This window comes from Oncorhynchus kisutch, linkage group LG8 (assembly GCF_002021735.2).
Source record: "Oncorhynchus kisutch isolate 150728-3 linkage group LG8, Okis_V2, whole genome shotgun sequence".
Lineage (NCBI taxonomy): Eukaryota > Metazoa > Chordata > Actinopteri > Salmoniformes > Salmonidae > Oncorhynchus > Oncorhynchus kisutch.
Window position 1 is genome coordinate 2,242,871 of NC_034181.2, and position 22,745 is coordinate 2,265,615.

Sequence of the window (22,745 nt, forward strand, 5' to 3'; positions counted from 1 at the left end):
CACTGTGTGGGCATTGTGTAGGCACTGTGTGGGCATTGTGTAGGCACTGTGTGGGCATTGTGTAGGCACTGTGTGGGCATTGTGTATGCACTGTGTGGGCATTGTGTATGCACTGTGTGGGCATTGTGTATGCACTGTGTGGGCATTGTGTAGGCACTGTGTGGGCATTGTGTGGGCATTGTGTAGGCACTGTGTGGGCATTGTGTAGGCACTGTGTGGGCATTGTGTGGGCATTGTGTATGCACTGTGTGGGCATTGTGTAGGCACTGTGTGGGCATTGTGTAGGCACTGTGTGGGCATTGTGTAGGCACTGTGTGGGCATTGTGTATGCACTGTGTGGGCATTGTGTGGGCATTGTGTGGGCACTGTGTGGGCACTGTGTGGGCATTGTGTAGGCATTGTGTAGGCACTGTGTGGGCATTGTGTGGGCACTGTGTGGGCACTGTGTGGGCATTGTGTGGGCATTGTGTAGGCACTGTGTGGGCACAGTGTGGGCATAGTGTGGGCACTGTGTGGGCATTGTGTGGGCATTGTGTAGGCACTGTGTGGGCATAGTGTAGGCACTGTGTGGGCATAGTGTGGGCATTGTGTGGGCACTGTGTGGGCACTGTGTGGGCACTGTGTGGGCATAGTGTGGGTACTGTGTGGGCATAGTGTAGGCACTGTGTGGGCATTGTTTGTTTTTTTCACCTTTATTTAACCAGGTAGGCTAGTTGAGAACAAGTTCTCATTTGCAACTGTGACCTGGCCAAGATAAAGCATAGCAGTGTGAGCAGACAACAAAGAGTTACACATGGAGTAAACAATTAACAAGTCAATAACACAGTAGAAAACAAAGGGGGAGTCTATATACAATGTGTGCAAAAGGCATGAGGAGGTAGGCAAATAATTACAATTTTGCAGATTAACACTGGAGTGATGAATGATCAGATGGTCATGTACAGGTAGAGATATTGGTGTGCAAAAGAGCAGAAAAGTAAATAAATAAAAACAGTATGGGGATGAGGTAGGTAAAAAGGGTGGGCTATTGTGTGGGCATTAAGTAGTAGATACCCAAACGCTCAGTAGTTACACAGTAGTCTTAAGGGAGAATGATGTCGTGTTCACCAGTAGTGAAACATCCCAATGTATCCCTCATTACTACTGAAATGACAACAGGTTTATTACACATCTCAATAGCAAAGCAGGAGGTTTTGTGAAGTAATGACGATTCAGTAGTATTGTTCCATGAGGGTCCCCTGGTGACCAGGATGGGCCAAGGAAATGGATGGAAGCCATACTGTTACATCTGATTCAACTACGTCAACTAATCATCAAGGCCTTTGATGAGTTGAATCAGGTGAGTTAGTTTGGGGCGACAACAACGTGTGCTATCGGGAGGCACCTGAGGACCGGAGTTGAATCAGGAGAGTTAGTTTGGGGTGACAACAACGTGTGCTATCGGGAGGCACCTGAGGACCGGAGTTGAATCAGGAGAGTTAGTTTGGGGCGACAACGTGTGCTATCGGGAGGCACCTGAGGACCGGAGTTGAATCAGGTGAGTTAGTTTGGGGCGACAACAACGTGTGCTATCGGGAGGCACCTGAGGACCGGAGTTGACAAACACTGATTTCAGAAGACGCTCTTTATCTAGAGCGACTGAGGCTGCGTTTAAGACAGGCAGCCCTGTTCTTTTGACCAATCACCTCAGATTTATTTCTCATTCGATTTTTTTCAGAGCTGATCTGATTAGTTGTTGTTTACCTGAGTAGAAGAGAGGGACTCCTCCAGAACAGGACAGGGTCAAGGTTCGCAGGGGACCGCTGGTGGCCATGCGGAGGACAGACAGGGCAGCGCTGCGATTGGCTGGATCGCTCAGCGAACTGACGGTGATCTTCAGGTGACGGACCAATGGCAGGAGAGAGGAGAAATGCTGCAGAGCAGGGTCCTCCTGTTCCCCGGTCTCACACCTGCAGACGGAGAGAGTAGCAGGATCTATTGCAGTGCGATATCAGATTCAGACTGCAGAGAGCAGAGGGCAGAGAGCAGAGGGCAGTCTGGTCTATTAGCTGGTTTAATACATCAGTATTAGTTTAATGAAGCAACATAGTCTTTTAGTCCAAGTTTCTATTTTATTCATCTGGAATATATAATATATCTATATATTACTTTGAATGTCACCACAAATGCATACTGATTTAGGAAAAGGAATTGCAAACATGATATTGATTTATCGTTAATTGCATTTCCAATTGAGCTAAATGATTCCATATGTTACCACCACTAAATCTTTTCAAAACAATGGGCTACTGTTCTGGTCTTCTATATAATTAGACTACTGTTCTGGTCCTCTCTTCTATAACATTAGACTACTGTTCTGGTCCTCTCTTCTATTTATTTTCAACTCTCCATTTCGCAGCATTTCTCTTATTGAATTAAACTACTATTTTTTGCCTCAGTGAATCAACGTGAACTTATTCTGCCCAGGTTACCAAAACCATTTATCATTGTCGTGTATTTTGGCGTGTTACAGGCCCTGCGTGCAACGTGATGACTGACAAGTACAACTCTGAATCTGACCTTATTTCAGTGTACCGCCACACTCGCGGGTGGCTCATGGACTGCGACCACCTCGTACATACTGCCGACGCGCTTTCCCGTTCCTTTACCGACAGGTAGGAGAATATGTGGGCGAGGACCTCCTCGGGAAACTCCATTCCGCTGTCGACTCACCATAAATAGTACAGTAGGCTATTAACACAACAACAAGTTACATTGATATGTATTCGTTCTGTATAACAGCTGATCAATCCCTTGTGTGTGTGTGTGTTCGGTAAGCAGGAAACGAGAGAACTTTTTAAAAACGGAGTCCGAACCAGCTGAACTTGTCCAATACGAATTCGTTCTCCGTCGCAAAAAAACGTTTCAACAATTCCCTTCGCTCTGGTCGTTACTAAATACCACAGCAGCCACATAGGCAGAAACGCCATTTCTTTCTAAAGAAAATATACTCTTCAAATCTGGTTTTGTACCTAACCACACCGCAAAACGTAAATGAAGAAAAAAAAAGCACATTTTTGTTTTCATTCATTGTTATGATTTGCCAATTTAGACTTTGTGACTGTGCTATCTAGTGGAAACTCTGCCGGAAAACGTCACTTCCGGGTTGAGCCTCATAATAGTTTCCAGATAGCAAAAAATATCCCCCGTTTGCAGTGGTGTAAAGTACTTTAGTGAAAATACCCCCCAAAAAGTACTGAAGTAGTATCTGTACTTTACTATTTATATTTTGAAAACTCTTACTTCACTACATCCTAAAGAAAATGTACTTTTTACTCCATACATTTTCCCTGGCACCCAAAAGTACTTGTTACATTTTGAATGCTTAGCAGGACAGGAAAATTGTCAAATTCTCACACTTATCAAGAGAACATCCCTGGTCATCCCTACTGCCTCTGATCTGGAGGACTCACTAAACAGAGAACTTCCCTGGTCATCCCTACTGCCTCTGATCTGGAGGACTCACTAAACAGAGAACATCCCTGGTCATCCCTACTGCCTCTGATCTGGAGGACTCACTAAACAGAGAACATCCCTGGTCATCCCCACTGCCTCTGGTCTGAAGGACTCACTAAACAGAGAACATCCCTGGTCATCCCCACTGCCTCTGGTCTGGAGGACTCACTAAACAGAGAACATCCCTGGTCATCCCCACTGCCTCTGGTCTGGAGGACTCACTAAACACATGCTGCGTTTGTAAATGTTGTCTGAGTTTTGCAGTGAGCCCCTGGCTATCCGTAAATAAATAAATCAAGAAAATGGTGCAGTCTGGTTTGCTTAATATAAGGAATTTGAAACTATTTATACTTTTACTTTTGATAAGTAGTATATTTTCTCAATTACATTTACTTTTTGATATATATATTTATATATTTAAGTATGTAACCTTTATTTAACTAGGCAAGTCAGTTAAGAACCACTTGCACTGAGATGCAGTGCCTTAGACCGCTGCACCACTTGGGAGCACAATATTTAAAACTTTTACTCAAGTAGTACTTTACTGGGTGACTTTTACTTGAGTCATTTTCTATTAAGGTATCTTTACTTTTACTCAACTATGACAATTGGGTACTTTTGCTATTGTCCGCGGGCGCTACGTCCAGCGGGCGAGTGCAGTTTACCATTCAAGACATGATTTGCATCTCTGTGGGTAGCAGTTTCTTTCTATCAATAAATGACGCTCCCTTAACCGCTTCACCCACTTGAAGAGAAGTGTTGGTCACAACCGCCAGTAGGTGGCGGCACCTCTTAAACACCACAGAAGAAGCGGGGAAGCCTGAACAGGAAGTTCTTCGTAGTTTACCATCCTCCCTGTCGTCACTAGTTACCACAGCTAAATCTAGCCTATTTCTAAAAAATATATATTCTTAAAATTTGATTTTAAACATAACCCTAAGCGTAAACACTCATAACCTTATATTAAGACTCCAACACTTAATTGTGTTTTTTTTTGTATAATTTTTTACAACGTAACCCTTTGTGGCTGTGGTAACTAACGTTAGTTGAAACCATCCTCCATCGACACTTTTGATGGGAGAAACACGCAGGGAAGAAAATAGGAGTAGAGAGATGGTAGTGCAGGGAATACCATGCAGGAGAACGATCATGGCATACTAATAGTAAAAGGTGGACTTTGTTGTTATAGCGCAAGTGATATTGTGAAGTATGCGCTTGGAAAAGGAGTCAGTCAGATTGACCAGGAGTGGTCTTATTCTTGAGTCATTGTATTTCTGAAGAACAGGGGAAAGATTGCAGTGAGCCTCAAAATAATCCAGACAACAGACGTTTTGTGTTTTGAACTTCGGAGTAGAGACACCCGTCAAAGGAGTCATCTCAGGGGTGACGACGAATGTTCAGGTTGAATCCCTGAGGAGAATTCCTGATGTGGTTGGTGTCCGGCATCTGACCCGCTGGGTGACTGAAGGAAAAGAAGAGTCTGTCGGTCCTGTTGTTTCATTAAGAGCAAATACCTACACGTCAAGCTTGGTTACGTCAGATACTCTGTACGAGTTTGTGTCCCCAAACCACTGCAGCGTAAGAACTGTTAAGGATTTGGCCATGTTTCACGGACAGACAGACAGACAAGAGTATATTGAAGAACGGTGTGTAGAAGGGCGACGGTGTTGTAATTGTGGGGGGGGGGGGGCATGATCCCTAATTCCCTGTAAGGGTGAAGGAGATTGAGGTGGCAGAAGTCAGAACGACCACCAGATGACTCAATGCTAACTGGGAAGTCCTTGTGACACGTTGAAATTCTACAGTACATTGCCATTTTCAATAAATATCCAATGATCATTTCATATTTCACTGTTCTGTTTCAATCAAATAAAATGGAGGTTTACCAAACATTGGCCAATCAATGCAGTTTCAAATCATGTTACCAAGTGTTCTGAAAGCTCAACAATTAAAAGTTATTAATTTGAGGAGGGTATGGGAAAATAATGTTTCTGTAAATAGCTAATGAAACAAAACACAGGTTTCCGTGTGCGGTCAGTTCATTTAATTGGTGAACACCAGGGTTAATCCAAAATCTAGAGCAAATAGAAGCAACATACAAAAACCAGAGTTAGTTAGATAGAGACTCCCAGTTCCCAGAAGAGGTGTGATACGAATCCTGATGTTTGACCATATCAGAAGTAGTAGAGAGGCACGGAGTGTGATCAGGAGGACACTTGAGGTTCCATTACTTATCTCTTGACTTTTAACACAAGTCTCCTTATTGACACTGATTAATGATTACAGATACAGTTTAACAAAGATGACAGTTTAGTAGTTTTCCAGAACAAAATCTTTTTCTATGGTCAGTCACCACACACTACTGACAACGCTGCCTGGGGTTGTGCAATATACTGTTTCTACAAAATACATCATTGTCCCAAATGGCTCCCTATTCCCTTTAAAGTGCACTACATTTGACCAGGGCCCATGGGGTAGTAGTGCACTACATAGGGAATAGGGTTTCATTTGGGACATCCCATACAGGATACAGTCCTTGTATCAGTACAGACTGGCTCCAGAATCTGTCCTCTAGTGGGTCTGTGGATGTTCAGTCTGTCCACTAGTGGGTCTGTGGATGTTTAGCCTGTCTGTGGATGTCTAGTCTGTCCTCCAGTGGGTCTGTGGATGTTCAGTCTGTCCACTAGTGGGTCTGTGGATGTTTAGTCTGTCTGTGGATGTCTAGTCTGTCCTCCAGTGGGTCTGTGGATGTTTAGTCTGTCCTCTAGTGGGTCTGTGGATGTTTAGCCTGTCCACTAGTGGGTCTGTGGATGTTTAGTCTGTCCTCCAGTGGGTCTGTGGATGTTCAGTCTGTCCTCTAGTGGGTCTGTGGATGTTTAGTCTGTCCTCTAGTCTGTCTGTGGATGTCTAGTCTGTCCTCCAGTGGGTCTGTGGATGTTTAGCCTGTCCACTAGTGGGTCTGTGGATGTTTAGTCTGTCCTCCAGTGGGTCTGTGGATGTTCAGTCTGTCCTCTAGTGGGTCTGTGGATGTTTAGTCTGTCCTCTAGTCTGTCTGTGGATGTTCAGTCTGTCCTCCAGTGGGTCTGTGGATGTTTAGTCTGTCCTCCAGTGGGTCTGTGGATGTTCAGTCTGTCCTCCAGTGGGTCTGTGGATGTTTAGTCTGTCTGTGGATGTTTAGTCTGTCCTCTAGTGGGTCTGTGGATGTTTAGTCTGTCCTCCAGTGGGTCTGTGGATGTTTAGTCTGTCCTCCAGTGGGTCTGTGGATGTTCAGTCTGTCCTCCAGTGGGTCTGTGGATGTTTAGTCTGTCCTCCAGTGGGTCTGTGGATGTTTAGTCTGTCCTCCAGTGGGTCTGTGGATGTTCAGTCTGTCCTCCAGTGGGTCTGTGGATGTTTAGTCTGTCCTCCAGTGGGTCTGTGGATGTTTAGTCTGTCCTCTAGTGGGTCTGTGGATGTTTAGTCTGTCCTCCAGTGGGTCTGTGGATGTTTAGTCTGTCCTCCAGTGGGTCTGTGGATGTTCAGTCTGTCCTCCAGTGGGTCTGTGGATGTTTAGTCTGTCTGTGGATGTTTAGTCTGTCCTCCAGTGGGTCTGTGGATGTTCAGTCTGTCCTCCAGTGGGTCTGTGGATGTTTAGTCTGTCTGTGGATGTTCAGTCTGTCCTCTAGTGGGTCTGTGGATATTCAGTCTGTCCTCTAGTGGGTCTGTGGATGTTTAGTCTGTCCTCTAGTGGGTCTGTGGATGTTTAGTCTGTCCTCCAGTGGGCCTGTGGATGTTCAGTCTGTCCTCCAGTGGGTCTGTGGATGTCTAGTCTGTCCTCTAGTGGGTCTGTGGATGTTGAGTCTGTCTGTGGATGTCTAGTCTGTCCTCCAGTGGGCCTGTGGATGTTTAGTCTGTCCTCTAGTGGGTCTGTGGATGTTCAGTCTGTCCACTAGTGGGTCTGTGGATGTCTATTCTGTCCTCCAGTGGGTCTGTGGATGTTTAGTCTGTCCTCCAGTGGGTCTGTGGATGTTTAGTCTGTCCTCCAGTGGGTCTGTGGATGTTCAGTCTGTCCTCCAGTGGGTCTGTGGATGTTTAGTCTGTCTGTGGATGTTTAGTCTGTCCTCTAGTGGGTCTGTGGATGTTTAGTCTGTCCTCCAGTGGGTCTGTGGATGTTTAGTCTGTCCTCCAGTGGGTCTGTGGATGTTCAGTCTGTCCTCCAGTGGGTCTGTGGATGTTTAGTCTGTCCTCCAGTGGGTCTGTGGATGTTTAGTCTGTCCTCCAGTGGGTCTGTGGATGTTCAGTCTGTCCTCCAGTGGGTCTGTGGATGTTTAGTCTGTCCTCCAGTGGGTCTGTGGATGTTTAGTCTGTCCTCTAGTGGGTCTGTGGATGTTTAGTCTGTCCTCTAGTGGGTCTGTGGATGTTTAGTCTGTCCTCCAGTGGGCCTGTGGATGTTTAGTCTGTCCTCCAGTGGGTCTGTGGATGTTCAGTCTGTCCTCCAGTGGGTCTGTGGATGTTTAGTCTGTCTGTGGATGTTTAGTCTGTCCTCCAGTGGGTCTGTGGATGTTCAGTCTGTCCTCCAGTGGGTCTGTGGATGTTTAGTCTGTCTGTGGATGTTCAGTCTGTCCTCTAGTGGGTCTGTGGATGTTCAGTCTGTCCTCTAGTGGGTCTGTGGATGTTTAGTCTGTCCTCTAGTGGGTCTGTGGATGTTTAGTCTGTCCTCCAGTGGGCCTGTGGATGTTCAGTCTGTCCTCCAGTGGGTCTGTGGATGTCTAGTCTGTCCTCCAGTGGGCCTGTGGATGTTTAGTCTGTCCTCTAGTGGGTCTGTGGATGTTCAGTCTGTCCACTAGTGGGTCTGTGGATGTCTAGTCTGTCCTCCAGTGGGCCTGTGGATGTTTAGCCTGTCCTCTAGTGGGTCTGTGGATGTTTAGCCTGTCCTCTAGTGGGTCTGTGGATGTTTAGCCTGTCCTCTAGTGGGTCTGTGGATGTTTAGCCTGTCCTCCAGTGGGTCTGTGGATGTCTAGTCTGTCCTCCAGTGGGTCTGTGGATGTCTAGTCTGTCCTCCAGTGGGTCTGTGGATGTCTAGTCTGTCCTCCAGTGGGCCTGTGGATGTTTAGCCTGTCCTCTAGTGGGTCTGTGGATGTTTAGCCTGTCCTCCAGTGGGTCTGTGGATGTCTAGTCTGTCCTCCAGTGGGCCTGTGGATGTTTAGCCTGTCCTCCAGTGGGTCTGTGGATGTCTACATCCGGAACACCCCGAAGCGTGTCCTCTGTGTCGGGGCATTGAGTGTAGCACTGAGACTCATTCCCAGAACCAGACGGGTGTCAGCCGGGTCGATGATACCGTCATCCCACAGCCTATCAGACGGGCAGAAGGACGGGCAGAAGAACATGGAAGATAAAACATAAGGTAAAACTTATATTCAGCATTTCACTGTAAGGTCTCCCTGTTGTATTCAGCATTTCACTGTAAGGTCTCCCTGTTGTATTCAGCATTTCACTGTAAGGTCTACTACACCTGTTGTATTCAGCATTTCACTGTAAGGTCTACTACACCTGTTGTATTCAGCATTTCACTGTAAGGTCTACTACACCTGTTGTATTCAGCATTTCACTGTAAGGTCTACTACACCTGTTGTATTCAGCATTTCACTGTAAGGTCTACTACACCTGTTGTATTCAGCATTTCACTGTAAGGTCTCCCTGTTGTATTCAGCATTTCACTGTAAGGTCTCCCTGTTGTATTCAGCATTTCACTGTAAGGTCTCCCTGTTGTATTCAGCATTTCACTGTAAGGTCTCCCTGTTGTATTCAGCATTTCACTGTAAGGTCTCCCTGTTGTATTCAGCATTTCACTGTAAGGTCTACTACACCTGTTGTATTCAGCATTTCACTGTAAGGTCTACTACACCTGTTGTATTCAGCATTTCACTGTAAGGTCTACTACACCTGTTGTATTCAGCATTTCACTGTGAGGTCTACTACACCTGTTGTATTCAGCATTTCACTGTAAGGTCTACTACACCTGTTGTATTCAGCATTTCACTGTGAGGTCTACTACACCTGTTGTATTCAGCATTTCACTGTAAGGTCTACTACACCTGTTGTATTCAGCATTTCACTGTAAGGTCTACTACACCTGTTGTATTCAGCATTTCACTGTAAGGTCTCCCTGTTGTATTCAGCATTTCACTGTAAGGTCTCCCTGTTGTATTCAGCATTTCACTGTAAGGTCTCCCTGTTGTATTCAGCATTTCACTGTAAGGTCTCCCTGTTGTATTCGGCATTTCACTGTAAGGTCTCCCTGTTGTATTCAGCATTTCACTGTAAGGTCTCCCTGTTGTATTCAGCATTTCACTGTAAGGTCTACTACACCTGTTGTATTCAGCATTTCACTGTAAGGTCTACTACACCTGTTGTATTCAGCATTTCACTGTGAGGTCTACTACACCTGTTGTATTCAGCATTTGACTGTAAGGTCTACTACACCTGTTGAATTCAGCATTTCACTGTAAGGTCTCCCTGTTGTATTCAGCATTTCACTGTAAGGTCTCCCTGTTGTATTCAGCATTTCACTGTAAGGTCTACTACACCTGTTGTATTCAGCATTTCACTGTAAGGTCTACTACACCTGTTGTATTCAGCATTTCACTGTAAGGTCTACTACACCTGTTGTATTCAGCATTTCACTGTGAGGTCTACTACACCTGTTGTATTCAGCATTTCACTGTAAGGTCTACTACACCTGTTGAATTCAGCATTTCACTGTGAGGTCTACTACACCTGTTGTATTCAGCATTTCACTGTGAGGTCTACTACACCTGTTGTATTCAGCATTTCACTGTAAGGTCTACTACACCTGTTGTATTCAGCATTTCACTGTAAGGTCTACTACACCTGTTGTATTCAGCATTTCACTGTAAGGTCTACTACACCTGTTGTATTCAGCATTTCACTGTAAGGTCTACTACACCTGTTGTATTCAGCATTTCACTGTAAGGTCTACTACACCTGTTGTATTCAGCATTTCACTGTAAGGTCTACTACACCTGTTGTATTCAGCATTTCACTGTAAGGTCTACTACACCTGTTGTATTCAGCATTTCACTGTAAGGTCTACTACACCTGTTGTATTCAGCATTTCACTGTAAGGTCTACTACACCTGTTGTATTCAGCATTTCACTGTAAGGTCTACTACACCTGTTGTATTCAGCATTTCACTGTAAGGTCTACTACACCTGTTGTATTCAGCATTTCACTGTAAGGTCTACTACACCTGTTGTATTCAGCATTTCACTGTAAGGTCTACTACACCTGTTGTATTCAGCATTTCACTGTAAGGTCTACTACACCTGTTGTATTCAGCATTTCACTGTAAGGTCTCCCTGTTGTATTCAGCATTTCACTGTAAGGTCTCCCTGTTGTATTCGGCATTTCACTGTAAGGTCTCCCTGTTGTATTCGGCATTTCACTGTAAGGTCTCCCTGTTGTATTCGGCATTTCACTGTAAGGTCTCCCTGTTGTATTCGGCATTTCACTGTAAGGTCTCCCTGTTGTATTCGGCATTTCACTGTAAGGTCTCCCTGTTGTATTCGGCATTTCACTGTAAGGTCTCCCTGTTGTATTCCGCATTTCACTGTAAGGTCTCCCTGTTGTATTCAGCATTTCACTGTAAGGTCTCCCTGTTGTATTCAGCATTTCACTGTAAGGTCTCCCTGTTGTATTCGGCACGTGACAAATAACCTTTGATTTGAGATACTCTTCATGATTCATTATAAGCACATTAATAATGCCATCATCGACTGGGTGATGCTGATATCTCACCTAGCGCTGGAGAAGTACGGGCTTCCTTCCTCTTCAAACCGTTTGACGATGGGTTCCTTCATGGCGGCCTCCTGCTCTGCTGTGAACTGAACATGGGACATTGCATATATTAGTCCTGTAACATCTTAGATCAGCCCGATCCACACCTCCCCTTGGGGACCCCCAGTCGATCCACAGCTCCCCTTGGGGACCCCCAGTCGATCCACAGCTCCCCTTGGGGACCCCCAGTCGATCCACACCTCCCCTTGGGGACCCCCAGTCGATCCACAGCTCCCCTTGGGGACCCCCAGTCGATCCACAGCTCCCCTTGGGGACCCCCAGTCGATCCACAGCTCCCCTTGGGGACCCCCAGTCGATCCACAGCTCCCCTTGGGGACCCCCAGTCGATCCACAGCTCCCCTTGGGGACCCCCAGTCGATCCACAGCTCCCCTTGGGGACCCCCAGTCGATCCACAGCTCCCCTTGGGGACCCCCAGTGGAGTAATACTGACCTCCTGTCCTCTCTAGTCCGCTGGTCTCTAGATGTTAACCCACTGAGAGATGGTGGAGTAATACTGACCTCCTGTCCTCTCTAGTCCGCTGGTCTCTAGATGTTAACCCACTGAGAGATGGTGAGGTAATACTGACCTCCTGTCCTCTAGTCCGCTGGTCTCTAGATGTTAACCCACTGAGAGATGGTGGAGTAATACTGACCTCCTGTCCTCTCTAGTCCGCTGGTCTCTAGATGTTAACCCACTGAGAGATGGTGGGGTAATACTGACCTCCTTGCCCTCTCTAGTCCGCTGGTCTCTAGTGATGGTCGCTAGTACGGTGGCAGCCTGCTCTCCACCCATCACAGAGATACGGGAGTTGGGCCACATGTACAGAAACCGGGGGCTGGAGGAGGGGAGGAGACATCTTGTTTACTGTACATGAGGAACCAAGGGTCCCTCTAGCTACCAGGAAAGAAGGACCTAATCCTAGGACCAACCCTCAGTAAAATAGTTCTGTCCATATAGGGCAGGGATCAACAATTAGATTCAGTCGCATAATTTTTTTTTCTTGAGTGGATGGAGGCCGGAACATAATTACAAATCATTTCTAGACTTCAAATTGACCACAAGAATCCCAAAACAGATATGTCAGACTAAAAGAAAATGATTTCAAACCTGGTTTACATTTGTGTCTCTATTATGTGCAGGAAAACTTCGGAACAGATTTCTTATATTAAATCACTTGGGAGCTGATTTCCTGGTGTTTCTACAATCTTATGTCCAACAATTAAAACTCCACTTATTTATTTTTGCTCAGTACTTAGGAGGCCAGATAACCCCCACCCGGACCACCAGTTGGGGAACACTGATATAGGGTGGTGTAGTGTGTACTATGTAGTGTGTACTATGTAGTGTGTAGGGTATACCTGTAGGCTCTGCCACACATGCCGTAGTTGCCCGCTCCGTACGAGCCGCCGATGATCACCGTGATCTTGGGCACGTTGGCACACGCAACCGCTGTGACCATCTTAGCCCCGTCCTTGGCGATGCCACCTGCCTCGTACTCCCTGCCCACCATGAAGCCTGCAGAGAAAGAGAGAGAGGGGAGAGGACAGAGAGGGGAGAGGGGAGAGGACAGAGAGGGGAGAGGACAGAGACAGAGGGGGAGAGGACAGAGAGGAGAGGACAGAGAGGGGAGAGGACAGAGAGGACAGAGAGGGGAGAGAGGACAGAGAGGGGAGAGAGGACAGAGAGGGGAGAGAGGACAGAGAGGGGAGAGGACAGAGAGGGGAGGAGGACAGAGAGGGGAGAGGACAGAAACAGAGAGGGGGAGAGGACAGAGAGGGGAGGAGGACAGAGACAGAGAGGGGGAGAGGACACAGAGAGAGGGGAGAGGACAGAAACAGAGAGGGGGAGAGGACAGAGAGGGGAGGAGGACAGGGGGAGAGGACAGAGAGGGGAGGAGGACAGGGGGAGAGGACAGAGAGGGGAGGAGGACAGGGGGAGAGGACAGAGAGGGGAGGAGGACACGGGGAGGAGGACAGAGACAGAGGGGGAGAGGACAGAGAGAGAGGGGGAGAGGACAGAGAGGAGGGATGACAGAGAGAGAGAGGGGAGGAGGACAGAGAGGGGAGGAGGACAGAAACAGAGAGGGGAGAGGACAGAAACAGAGGGGGAGAGAGGGGGAGAGGACAGAAACAGAGAGGGGGAGAGGACAGAGAGGGGAGGAGGACAGAGAGAGAGGGGGAGAGGACAGAGAGAGAGGGATGACAGAGACAGAGAGAGGGATGACAGAGACAGAGAGGGGAGGAGGACAGAGAGGGGAGGAGGACAGAGAGGGGAGAGGACAGAGAGGGGGGAGGACAGAGAGGGGAGAGGACAGAGAGGGGAGGGGACAGAAACAGAGAGGGGGAGAGGACAGAGGGAGAGGGGGAGAGGACAGAGAGGGGAGAGGACAGAAACAGAGAGGGGGAGAGGACAGAGAGGAGAGGAGGACAGGGGGAGGAGGACAGGGGGAGGAGGATAGAGAGGGGAGAGGACAGAAACAGAGAGGGGGAGAGGACAGAGAGGGGAGAGGACAGAGAGGGGAGGAGGACAGAGAGGGGGAGAGGACAGAAACAGAGAGGGGAGGAGGACAGGGGGAGGAGGACAGAGACAGAGAGGGGGAGAGGACAGAGAGGGGAGGAGGACAGGGGGAGGAGGACAGAGAGGGGAGAGGGGGAGAGGACAGAGAGGGGAGGAGGACAGAGAGGGGAGGAGGACAGAGAGGGGAGGAGGACAGAGACAGAGAGGGGGAGAGGACAGAGAGGGGAGGAGGACAGGGGGAGGAGGACAGAGAGGGGAGAGGACAGAAACAGAGAGGGGGAGAGGACAGAGAGGGGAGAGGGCAGAGAGGGGAGAGGACAGAGAGGGGAGAGGACAGAGAGGGGAGAGGACAGAGAGGGGAGGAGGACAGAGAGGGGAGAGGACAGAGAGGGGAGGAGGACAGAGAGGGGAGGAGGACAGAGAGGGGAGGAGGACAGAGAGGGGAGAGGACAGAAACAGAGAGGGGGAGAGGACAGAGAGGGGAGGAGGACAGAGAGAGAGGGGGAGAGGACAGAGAGAGAGGGGGAGAGGACAGAGAGGAGGGATGACAGGACAGAGAGGAGGAGAGGACAGAGAGGGGAGGAGGACAGAGAGGAGGGATGACAGAGAGGGGGAGAGGACAGAGATGGGAGGAGGACGGAGGGGGAGGAGGACAGAGAGTGACACAGGGTCAGAGCACAAAACAAAAAGATGAACCATTGAACTTCATACACCCTGCCAGCCATGTTTTGTAGAAGGAATCCATCTCGTCTGTACTTACCCGTGATGTTTTGTAGAAAGATAAGTGGAATGTTTCTTTGGCAGCATAACTCTATGAAATGAGTTGCCTGGAACAGGGCATGTCATTAGGACCTGCATTAGTCATTATGTACATAGTGGTTATTTTACTGTGAACTAAAAGATCCTGTCATAATGTGACAGATCCACTTCAACGGCATAAACTTACTTTCTTAGCAGACTCTGAGAACAGGACTCCATTGTTACCAATGATTCCAACAGGGTAACCAAATATCCTGGAGAACCCTGTGAACAGACATGAGAATGAATCAATCACACCTGTACTACAAAACCTAAACCCCCAGGTAGTATAAACTGATAAAGACCAGCCTAAACCCCCAGGCAGTATAAACTGATAGCGACCAGCCTAAACCCCCAGGTAGTATAAACTGATAGCGACCAGCCTAAACCCCAGGTAGTATAAACTGATAGCGACCAGCCTAAACCCCAGGTAGTATAAACTGATAGCAACCAGCCTAAATCCCCAGGCAGTATAAACTGATAGCGACCAGCCTAAATCCCCAGGCATTATAAACTGATAGCGACCAGCCTAAACCCCCAGGCATTATGAACTGATAGCGACCAGCCTAAACCCCCAGGCAGTATAAACTGATAGCGACCAGCCTAAACCCCCAGGTAGTATAAACTGATAGCGACCAGCCTAAACCCCCAGGTAGTATAAACTGATAGCGACCAGCCTAAACCCCAGGTAGTATAAACTGATAGCGACCAGCCTAAACCCCCAGGTAGTATAAACTGATAGCGACCAGCCTAAACCCCAGGTAGTATAAACTGATAGCGACCAGCCTAAACCCCCAGGCAGTATAAACTGATAGCGACCAGCCTAAACCCCCAGGTAGTATAAACTGATAGCAACCAGCCTAAACCCCCAGGCAGTATAAACTGATAGCGACCAGCCTAAACCCCCAGGCAGTATAAACCCCAGGTAGTATAAACTGATAGCGACCAGCCTAAACCCCAGGTAGTATAAACTGATAGCGACCAGCCTAAACCCCCAGGCAGTATAAACCCCAGGTAGTATAAACTGATAGCGACCAGCCTAAACCCCAGGTAGTATAGACTGATAGCGACCAGCCTAAACCCCCAGGCAGTATAAACTGATAGCGACCAGCCTAAACCCCCAGGCAGTATAAACCCCAGGTAGTATAAACTGATAGCGACCAGCCTAAACCCCAGGTAGTATAAACTGATAGCGACCAGCCTAAACCCCCAGGCAGTATAAACCCCAGGTAGTATAAACTGATAGCGACCAGCCTAAACCCCCAGGCAGTATAAACTGATAGCGACCAGCCTAAACCCCCAGGTAGTATAAACTGATAGCGACCAGCCTAAACCCCCAGGTAGTATAAACTGATAGCGACCAGCCTAAACCCCCAGGTAGTATAAACTGATAGCGACCAGCCTAAACCCCCAGGCAGTATAAACTGATAGCGACCAGCCTAAACCCCCAGGCAGTATAAACCCCAGGTAGTATAAACTGATAGCGACCAGCCTAAACCCCAGGTAGTATAAACTGATAGCAACCAGCCTAAACCCCTGGCAGTATAAACTGATAGCGACCAGCCTAAACCCCCAGGTAGTATAAACTGATAGCGACCAGCCTAAACCCCCAGGTAGTATAAACTGATAGCGACCAGCCTAAACCCCCAGGTAGTATAAACTGATAGCGACCAGCCTAAACCCCAGGTAGTATAAACTGATAGCAACCAGTATAAACTGATAGCGACCAGCCTAAACCCCCAGGTAGTATAACTGATAGCGACCAGCCTAAACCCCCAGGCAGTATAAACTGATAGCGACCAGCCTAAACCCCCAGGCAGTATAAACTGATAGCGACCAGCCTAAACCCCCAGGCAGTATAAACTGATAGCGACCAGCCTAAACCCCCAGGTAGTATAAACTGATAGCGACCAGCCTAAACCCCAGGTAGTATAAACTGATAGCAACCAGTATAAACTGATAGCGACCAGCCTAAACCCCCAGGTAGTATAACTGATAGCGACCAGCCTAAACCCCCAGGCAGTATAAACTGATAGCGACCAGCCTAAACCCCCAGGCAGTATAAACTGATAGCGACCAGCCTAAACCCCCAGGCAGTATAAACTGATAGCGACCAGCCTAAACCCCCAGGTAGTATAAACTGATAGCGACCAGCCTAAACCCCCAGGTAGTATAAACTGATAGCGACCAGCCTAAACCCCAGGTAGTATAAACTGATAGCAACCAGTATAAACTGATAGCGACCAGCCTAAACCCCCAGGTAGTATAACTGATAGCGACCAGCCTAAACCCCCAGGCAGTATAAACTGATAGCGACCAGCCTAAACCCCCAGGCAGTATAAACTGATAGCGACCAGCCTAAACCCCCAGGCAGTATAAACTGATAGCGACCAGCCTAAACCCCCAGGTAGTATAAACTGATAGCGACCAGCCTAAACCCCCAGGTAGTATAAACTGATAGCGACCAGCCTAAACCCCCAGGTAGTATAAACTGATAGCGACCAGCCTAAACCCCAGGTAGTATAAACTGATAGCGACCAGCCTAAACCACCAGGCAGTATAAACTGATAGCGACCAGCCTAAACCCCCAGGTAGTATAAACTGATAGCGACCAGCTTAAACCCCCAGGTAGTATAAACTGATAGCGACCAGCCTAAACCCCAGGTAGTATAAACTGATAGCGACCAGCCTAAACCCCAGGTAGTATAAACTGATAGCAACCAGCCTAAACCCCCAGGCAGTATAAACTGATAGCGACCAGCCTAAATCCCCAGGCATTATAAACTGATAGCGACCAGCCTAAACCCCCAGGCATTATGAACTGATAGCGACCAGCCTAAACCCCCAGGCAGTATAAACTGATAGCGACCAGCCTAAACCCCCAGGTAGTATAAACTGATAGCGACCAGCCTAAACCCCCAGGTAGTATAAACTGATAGCGACCAGCCTAAACCCCAGGTAGTATAAACTGATAGCGACCAGCCTAAACCCCCAGGTAGTATAAACTGATAGCGACCAGCCTAAACCCCCAGGTAGTATAAACTGATAGCGACCAGCCTAAACCCCAGGTAGTATAAACTGATAGCGACCAGCCTAAACCCCAGGTAGTATAAACTGATAGCGACCAGCCTAAACCCCCAGGCAGTATAAACTGATAGCGACCAGCCTAAACCCCCAGGCAGTATAAACTGATAGCGACCAGCCTAAACCCCCAGGCAGTATAAACCCCAGGTAGTATAAACTGATAGCGACCAGCCTAAACCCCAGGTAGTATAAACTGATAGCGACCAGCCTAAACCCCCAGGCAGTATAAACTGATAGCGACCAGCCTAAACCCCCAGGCAGTATAAACCCCAGGTAGTATAAACTGATAGCGACCAGCCTAAACCCCAGGTAGTATAAACTGATAGCGACCAGCCTAAACCCCCAGGCAGTATAAACCCCAGGTAGTATAAACTGATAGCGACCAGCCTAAACCCCCAGGCAGTATAAACTGATAGCGACCAGCCTAAACCCCCAGGTAGTATAAACTGATAGCGACCAGCCTAAACCCCCAGGTAGTATAAACTGATAGCGACCAGCCTAAATCCCCAGGTAGTATAAACTGATAGCGACCAGCCTAAACCCCCAGGCAGTATAAACTGATAGCGACCAGCCTAAACCCCCAGGTAGTATAAACTGATAGCGACCAGCCTAAACCCCCAGGCAGTATAAACCCCAGGTAGTATAAACTGATAGCGACCAGCCTAAACCCCCAGGCAGTATAAACTGATAGCGACCAGCCTAAACCCCCAGGTAGTATAAACTGATAGCGACCAGCCTAAACCCCCAGGTAGTATAAACTGATAGCGACCAGCCTAAACCCCCAGGTAGTATAAACTGATAGCGACCAGCCTAAACCCCCAGGCAGTATAAACTGATAGCGACCAGCCTAAACCCCCAGGCAGTATAAACCCCAGGTAGTATAAACTGATAGCGACCAGCCTAAACCCCAGGTAGTATAAACTGATAGCAACCAGCCTAAACCCCCTGGCAGTATAAACTGATAGCGACCAGCCTAAACCCCCAGGTAGTATAAACTGATAGCGACCAGCCTAAACCCCCAGGTAGTATAAACTGATAGCGACCAGCCTAAACCCCCCAGGTAGTATAAACTGATAGCGACCAGCCTAAACCCCAGGTAGTATAAACTGATAGCAACCAGTATAAACTGATAGCGACCAGCCTAAACCCCCAGGTAGTATAACTGATAGCGACCAGCCTAAACCCCCAGGCAGTATAAACTGATAGCGACCAGCCTAAACCCCCAGGCAGTATAAACTGATAGCGACCAGCCTAAACCCCCAGGCAGTATAAACTGATAGCGACCAGCCTAAACCCCCAGGTAGTATAAACTGATAGCGACCAGCCTAAACCCCAGGTAGTATAAACTGATAGCAACCAGTATAAACTGATAGCGACCAGCCTAAACCCCCAGGTAGTATAACTGATAGCGACCAGCCTAAACCCCCAGGCAGTATAAACTGATAGCGACCAGCCTAAACCCCCAGGCAGTATAAACTGATAGCGACCAGCCTAAACCCCCAGGCAGTATAAACTGATAGCGACCAGCCTAAACCCCCAGGTAGTATAAACTGATAGCGACCAGCCTAAACCCCCAGGTAGTATAAACTGATAGCGACCAGCCTAAACCCCAGGTAGTATAAACTGATAGCAACCAGTATAAACTGATAGCGACCAGCCTAAACCCCCAGGTAGTATAACTGATAGCGACCAGCCTAAACCCCCAGGCAGTATAAACTGATAGCGACCAGCCTAAACCCCCAGGCAGTATAAACTGATAGCGACCAGCCTAAACCCCCAGGCAGTATAAACTGATAGCGACCAGCCTAAACCCCCAGGTAGTATAAACTGATAGCGACCAGCCTAAACCCCAGGTAGTATAAACTGATAGCGACCAGCCTAAACCCCAGGTAGTATAAACTGATAGCGACCAGCCTAAACCACCAGGCAGTATAAACTGATAGCGACCAGCCTAAACCCCCAGGTAGTATAAACTGATAGCGACCAGCTTAAACCCCCAGGTAGTATAAACTGATAGCGACCAGCCTAAACCCCAGGTAGTATAAACTGATAGCGACCAGCCTAAACCCCAGGTAGTATAAACTGATAGCAACCAGCCTAAACCCCCAGGCAGTATAAACTGATAGCGACCAGCCTAAATCCCCAGGCATTATAAACTGATAGCGACCAGCCTAAACCCCCAGGCATTATGAACTGATAGCGACCAGCCTAAACCCCCAGGCAGTATAAACTGATAGCGACCAGCCTAAACCCCCAGGTAGTATAAACTGATAGCGACCAGCCTAAACCCCCAGGTAGTATAAACTGATAGCGACCAGCCTAAACCCCAGGTAGTATAAACTGATAGCGACCAGCCTAAACCCCCAGGTAGTATAAACTGATAGCGACCAGCCTAAACCCCCAGGTAGTATAAACTGATAGCGACCAGCCTAAACCCCAGGTAGTATAAACTGATAGCGACCAGCCTAAACCCCCAGGTAGTATAAACTGATAGCGACCAGCCTAAACCCCCAGGCAGTATAAACTGATAGCGACCAGCCTAAACCCCCAGGCAGTATAAACTGATAGCGACCAGCCTAAACCCCCAGGCAGTATAAACCCCAGGTAGTATAAACTGATAGCGACCAGCCTAAACCCCAGGTAGTATAAACTGATAGCGACCAGCCTAAACCCCCAGGCAGTATAAACCCCAGGTAGTATAAACTGATAGCGACCAGCCTAAACCCCAGGTAGTATAAACTGATAGCGACCAGCCTAAACCCCCAGGCAGTATAAACTGATAGCGACCAGCCTAAACCCCCAGGCAGTATAAACCCCAGGTAGTATAAACTGATAGCGACCAGCCTAAACCCCAGGTAGTATAAACTGATAGCGACCAGCCTAAACCCCCAGGCAGTATAAACCCCAGGTAGTATAAACTGATAGCGACCAGCCTAAACCCCCAGGCAGTATAAACTGATAGCGACCAGCCTAAACCCCCAGGTAGTATAAACTGATAGCGACCAGCCTAAACCCCCAGGTAGTATAAACTGATAGCGACCAGCCTAAATCCCCAGGTAGTATAAACTGATAGCGACCAGCCTAAACCCCCAGGCAGTATAAACTGATAGCGACCAGCCTAAACCCCCAGGCAGTATAAACCCCAGGTAGTATAAACTGATAGCGACCAGCCTAAACCCCAGGTAGTATAAACTGATAGCAACCAGCCTAAACCCCCTGGCAGTATAAACTGATAGCGACCAGCCTAAACCCCCAGGTAGTATAAACTGATAGCGACCAGCCTAAACCCCCAGGTAGTATAAACTGATAGCGACCAGCCTAAACCCCAGGTAGTATAAACTGATAGCGACCAGCCTAAACCCCAGGTAGTATAAACTGATAGCAACCAGTATAAACTGATAGCGACCAGCCTAAACCCCCGGGTAGTATAACTGATAGCGACCAGCCTAAACCCCCAGGTAGTATAAACTGATAGCGACCAGCCTAAACCCCCAGGCAGTATAAACTGATAGCGACCAGCCTAAACCCCCAGGCAGTATAAACCCCAGGTAGTATAAACTGATAGCGACCAGCCTAAACCCCCAGGTAGTATAACTGATAGCGACCAGCCTAAACCCCCAGGCAGTATAAACTGATAGCGACCAGCCTAAACCCCCAGGCAGTATAAACTGATAGCGACCAGCCTAAACCCCCAGGCAGTATAAACTGATAGCGACCAGCCTAAACCCCCAGGTAGTATAAACTGATAGCGACCAGCCTAAACCCCAGGTAGTATAAACTGATAGCAACCAGTATAAACTGATAGCGACCAGCCTAAACCCCCAGGTAGTATAACTGATAGCGACCAGCCTAAACCCCCAGGCAGTATAAACTGATAGCGACCAGCCTAAACCCCCAGGCAGTATAAACTGATAGCGACCAGCCTAAACCCCCAGGCAGTATAAACTGATAGCGACCAGCCTAAACCCCCAGGTAGTATAAACTGATAGCGACCAGCCTAAACCCCCAGGTAGTATAAACTGATAGCGACCAGCCTAAACCCCAGGTAGTATAAACTGATAGCAACCAGTATAAACTGATAGCGACCAGCCTAAACCCCCAGGTAGTATAACTGATAGCGACCAGCCTAAACCCCCAGGCAGTATAAACTGATAGCGACCAGCCTAAACCCCCAGGCAGTATAAACTGATAGCGACCAGCCTAAACCCCCAGGCAGTATAAACTGATAGCGACCAGCCTAAACCCCCAGGTAGTATAAACTGATAGCGACCAGCCTAAACCCCAGGTAGTATAAACTGATAGCGACCAGCCTAAACCCCCAGGCAGTATAAACTGATAGCGACCAGCCTAAACCCCCAGGTAGTATAAACTGATAGCGACCAGCTTAAACCCCCAGGTAGTATAAACTGATAGCGACCAGCCTAAACCCCAGGTAGTATAAACTGATAGCGACCAGCCTAAACCCCAGGTAGTATAAACTGATAGCAACCAGCCTAAACCCCCAGGCAGTATAAACTGATAGCGACCAGCCTAAATCCCCAGGCATTATAAACTGATAGCGACCAGCCTAAACCCCCAGGCATTATGAACTGATAGCGACCAGCCTAAACCCCCAGGCAGTATAAACTGATAGCGACCAGCCTAAACCCCCAGGTAGTATAAACTGATAGCGACCAGCCTAAACCCCCAGGTAGTATAAACTGATAGCGACCAGCCTAAACCCCAGGTAGTATAAACTGATAGCGACCAGCCTAAACCCCCAGGTAGTATAAACTGATAGCGACCAGCCTAAACCCCCAGGTAGTATAAACTGATAGCGACCAGCCTAAACCCCCAGGTAGTATAAACTGATAGCGACCAGCCTAAACCCCCAGGCAGTATAAACTGATAGCGACCAGCCTAAACCCCCAGGCAGTATAAACTGATAGCGACCAGCCTAAACCCCCAGGCAGTATAAACCCCAGGTAGTATAAACTGATAGCGACCAGCCTAAACCCCAGGTAGTATAAACTGAT

At 48.0% G+C, this 22,745-nt stretch overlaps 2 protein-coding genes across 3 annotated transcripts in view; both read right to left on the bottom strand.

The window, feature by feature from the left end:
- Positions 1–3,120, bottom strand: part of fbxl8 (F-box and leucine-rich repeat protein 8) — a 30,631-nt gene extending 27,511 nt beyond the window's left edge. The window contains exons 1-2 of the mRNA XM_031829482.1: positions 2,560–3,120; positions 1,744–1,949 (exon numbers count right to left, since the gene is read on the bottom strand). Coding sequence (XP_031685342.1) covers positions 1,744–1,949; positions 2,560–2,696 — 343 coding nt within the window. The 5' untranslated portion in view covers positions 2,697–3,120. The remainder of the gene's footprint in view (positions 1–1,743; positions 1,950–2,559) is intronic.
- Positions 3,121–5,516: 2,396 nt separating this feature from the next.
- The window catches only part of mccc2 (methylcrotonyl-CoA carboxylase subunit 2), a 39,306-nt gene continuing 22,077 nt past the window's right edge, over positions 5,517–22,745 (bottom strand). The window contains exons 12-18 of one of the 2 annotated variants that reach the window (XM_031829531.1): positions 14,795–14,871; positions 14,609–14,675; positions 12,690–12,846; positions 12,052–12,166; positions 11,291–11,376; positions 8,680–8,823; positions 5,517–8,586 (exon numbers count right to left, since the gene is read on the bottom strand). In XM_031829531.1, coding sequence (XP_031685391.1) covers positions 8,706–8,823; positions 11,291–11,376; positions 12,052–12,166; positions 12,690–12,846; positions 14,609–14,675; positions 14,795–14,871 — 620 coding nt within the window. In that variant the 3' untranslated portion in view covers positions 5,517–8,586; positions 8,680–8,705. Of the gene's footprint in view, positions 8,824–11,290; positions 11,377–12,051; positions 12,167–12,689; positions 12,847–14,608; positions 14,676–14,794; positions 14,872–22,745 lie in introns of both variants that reach the window. The other variant, XM_031829530.1, reaches the window with a different exon arrangement.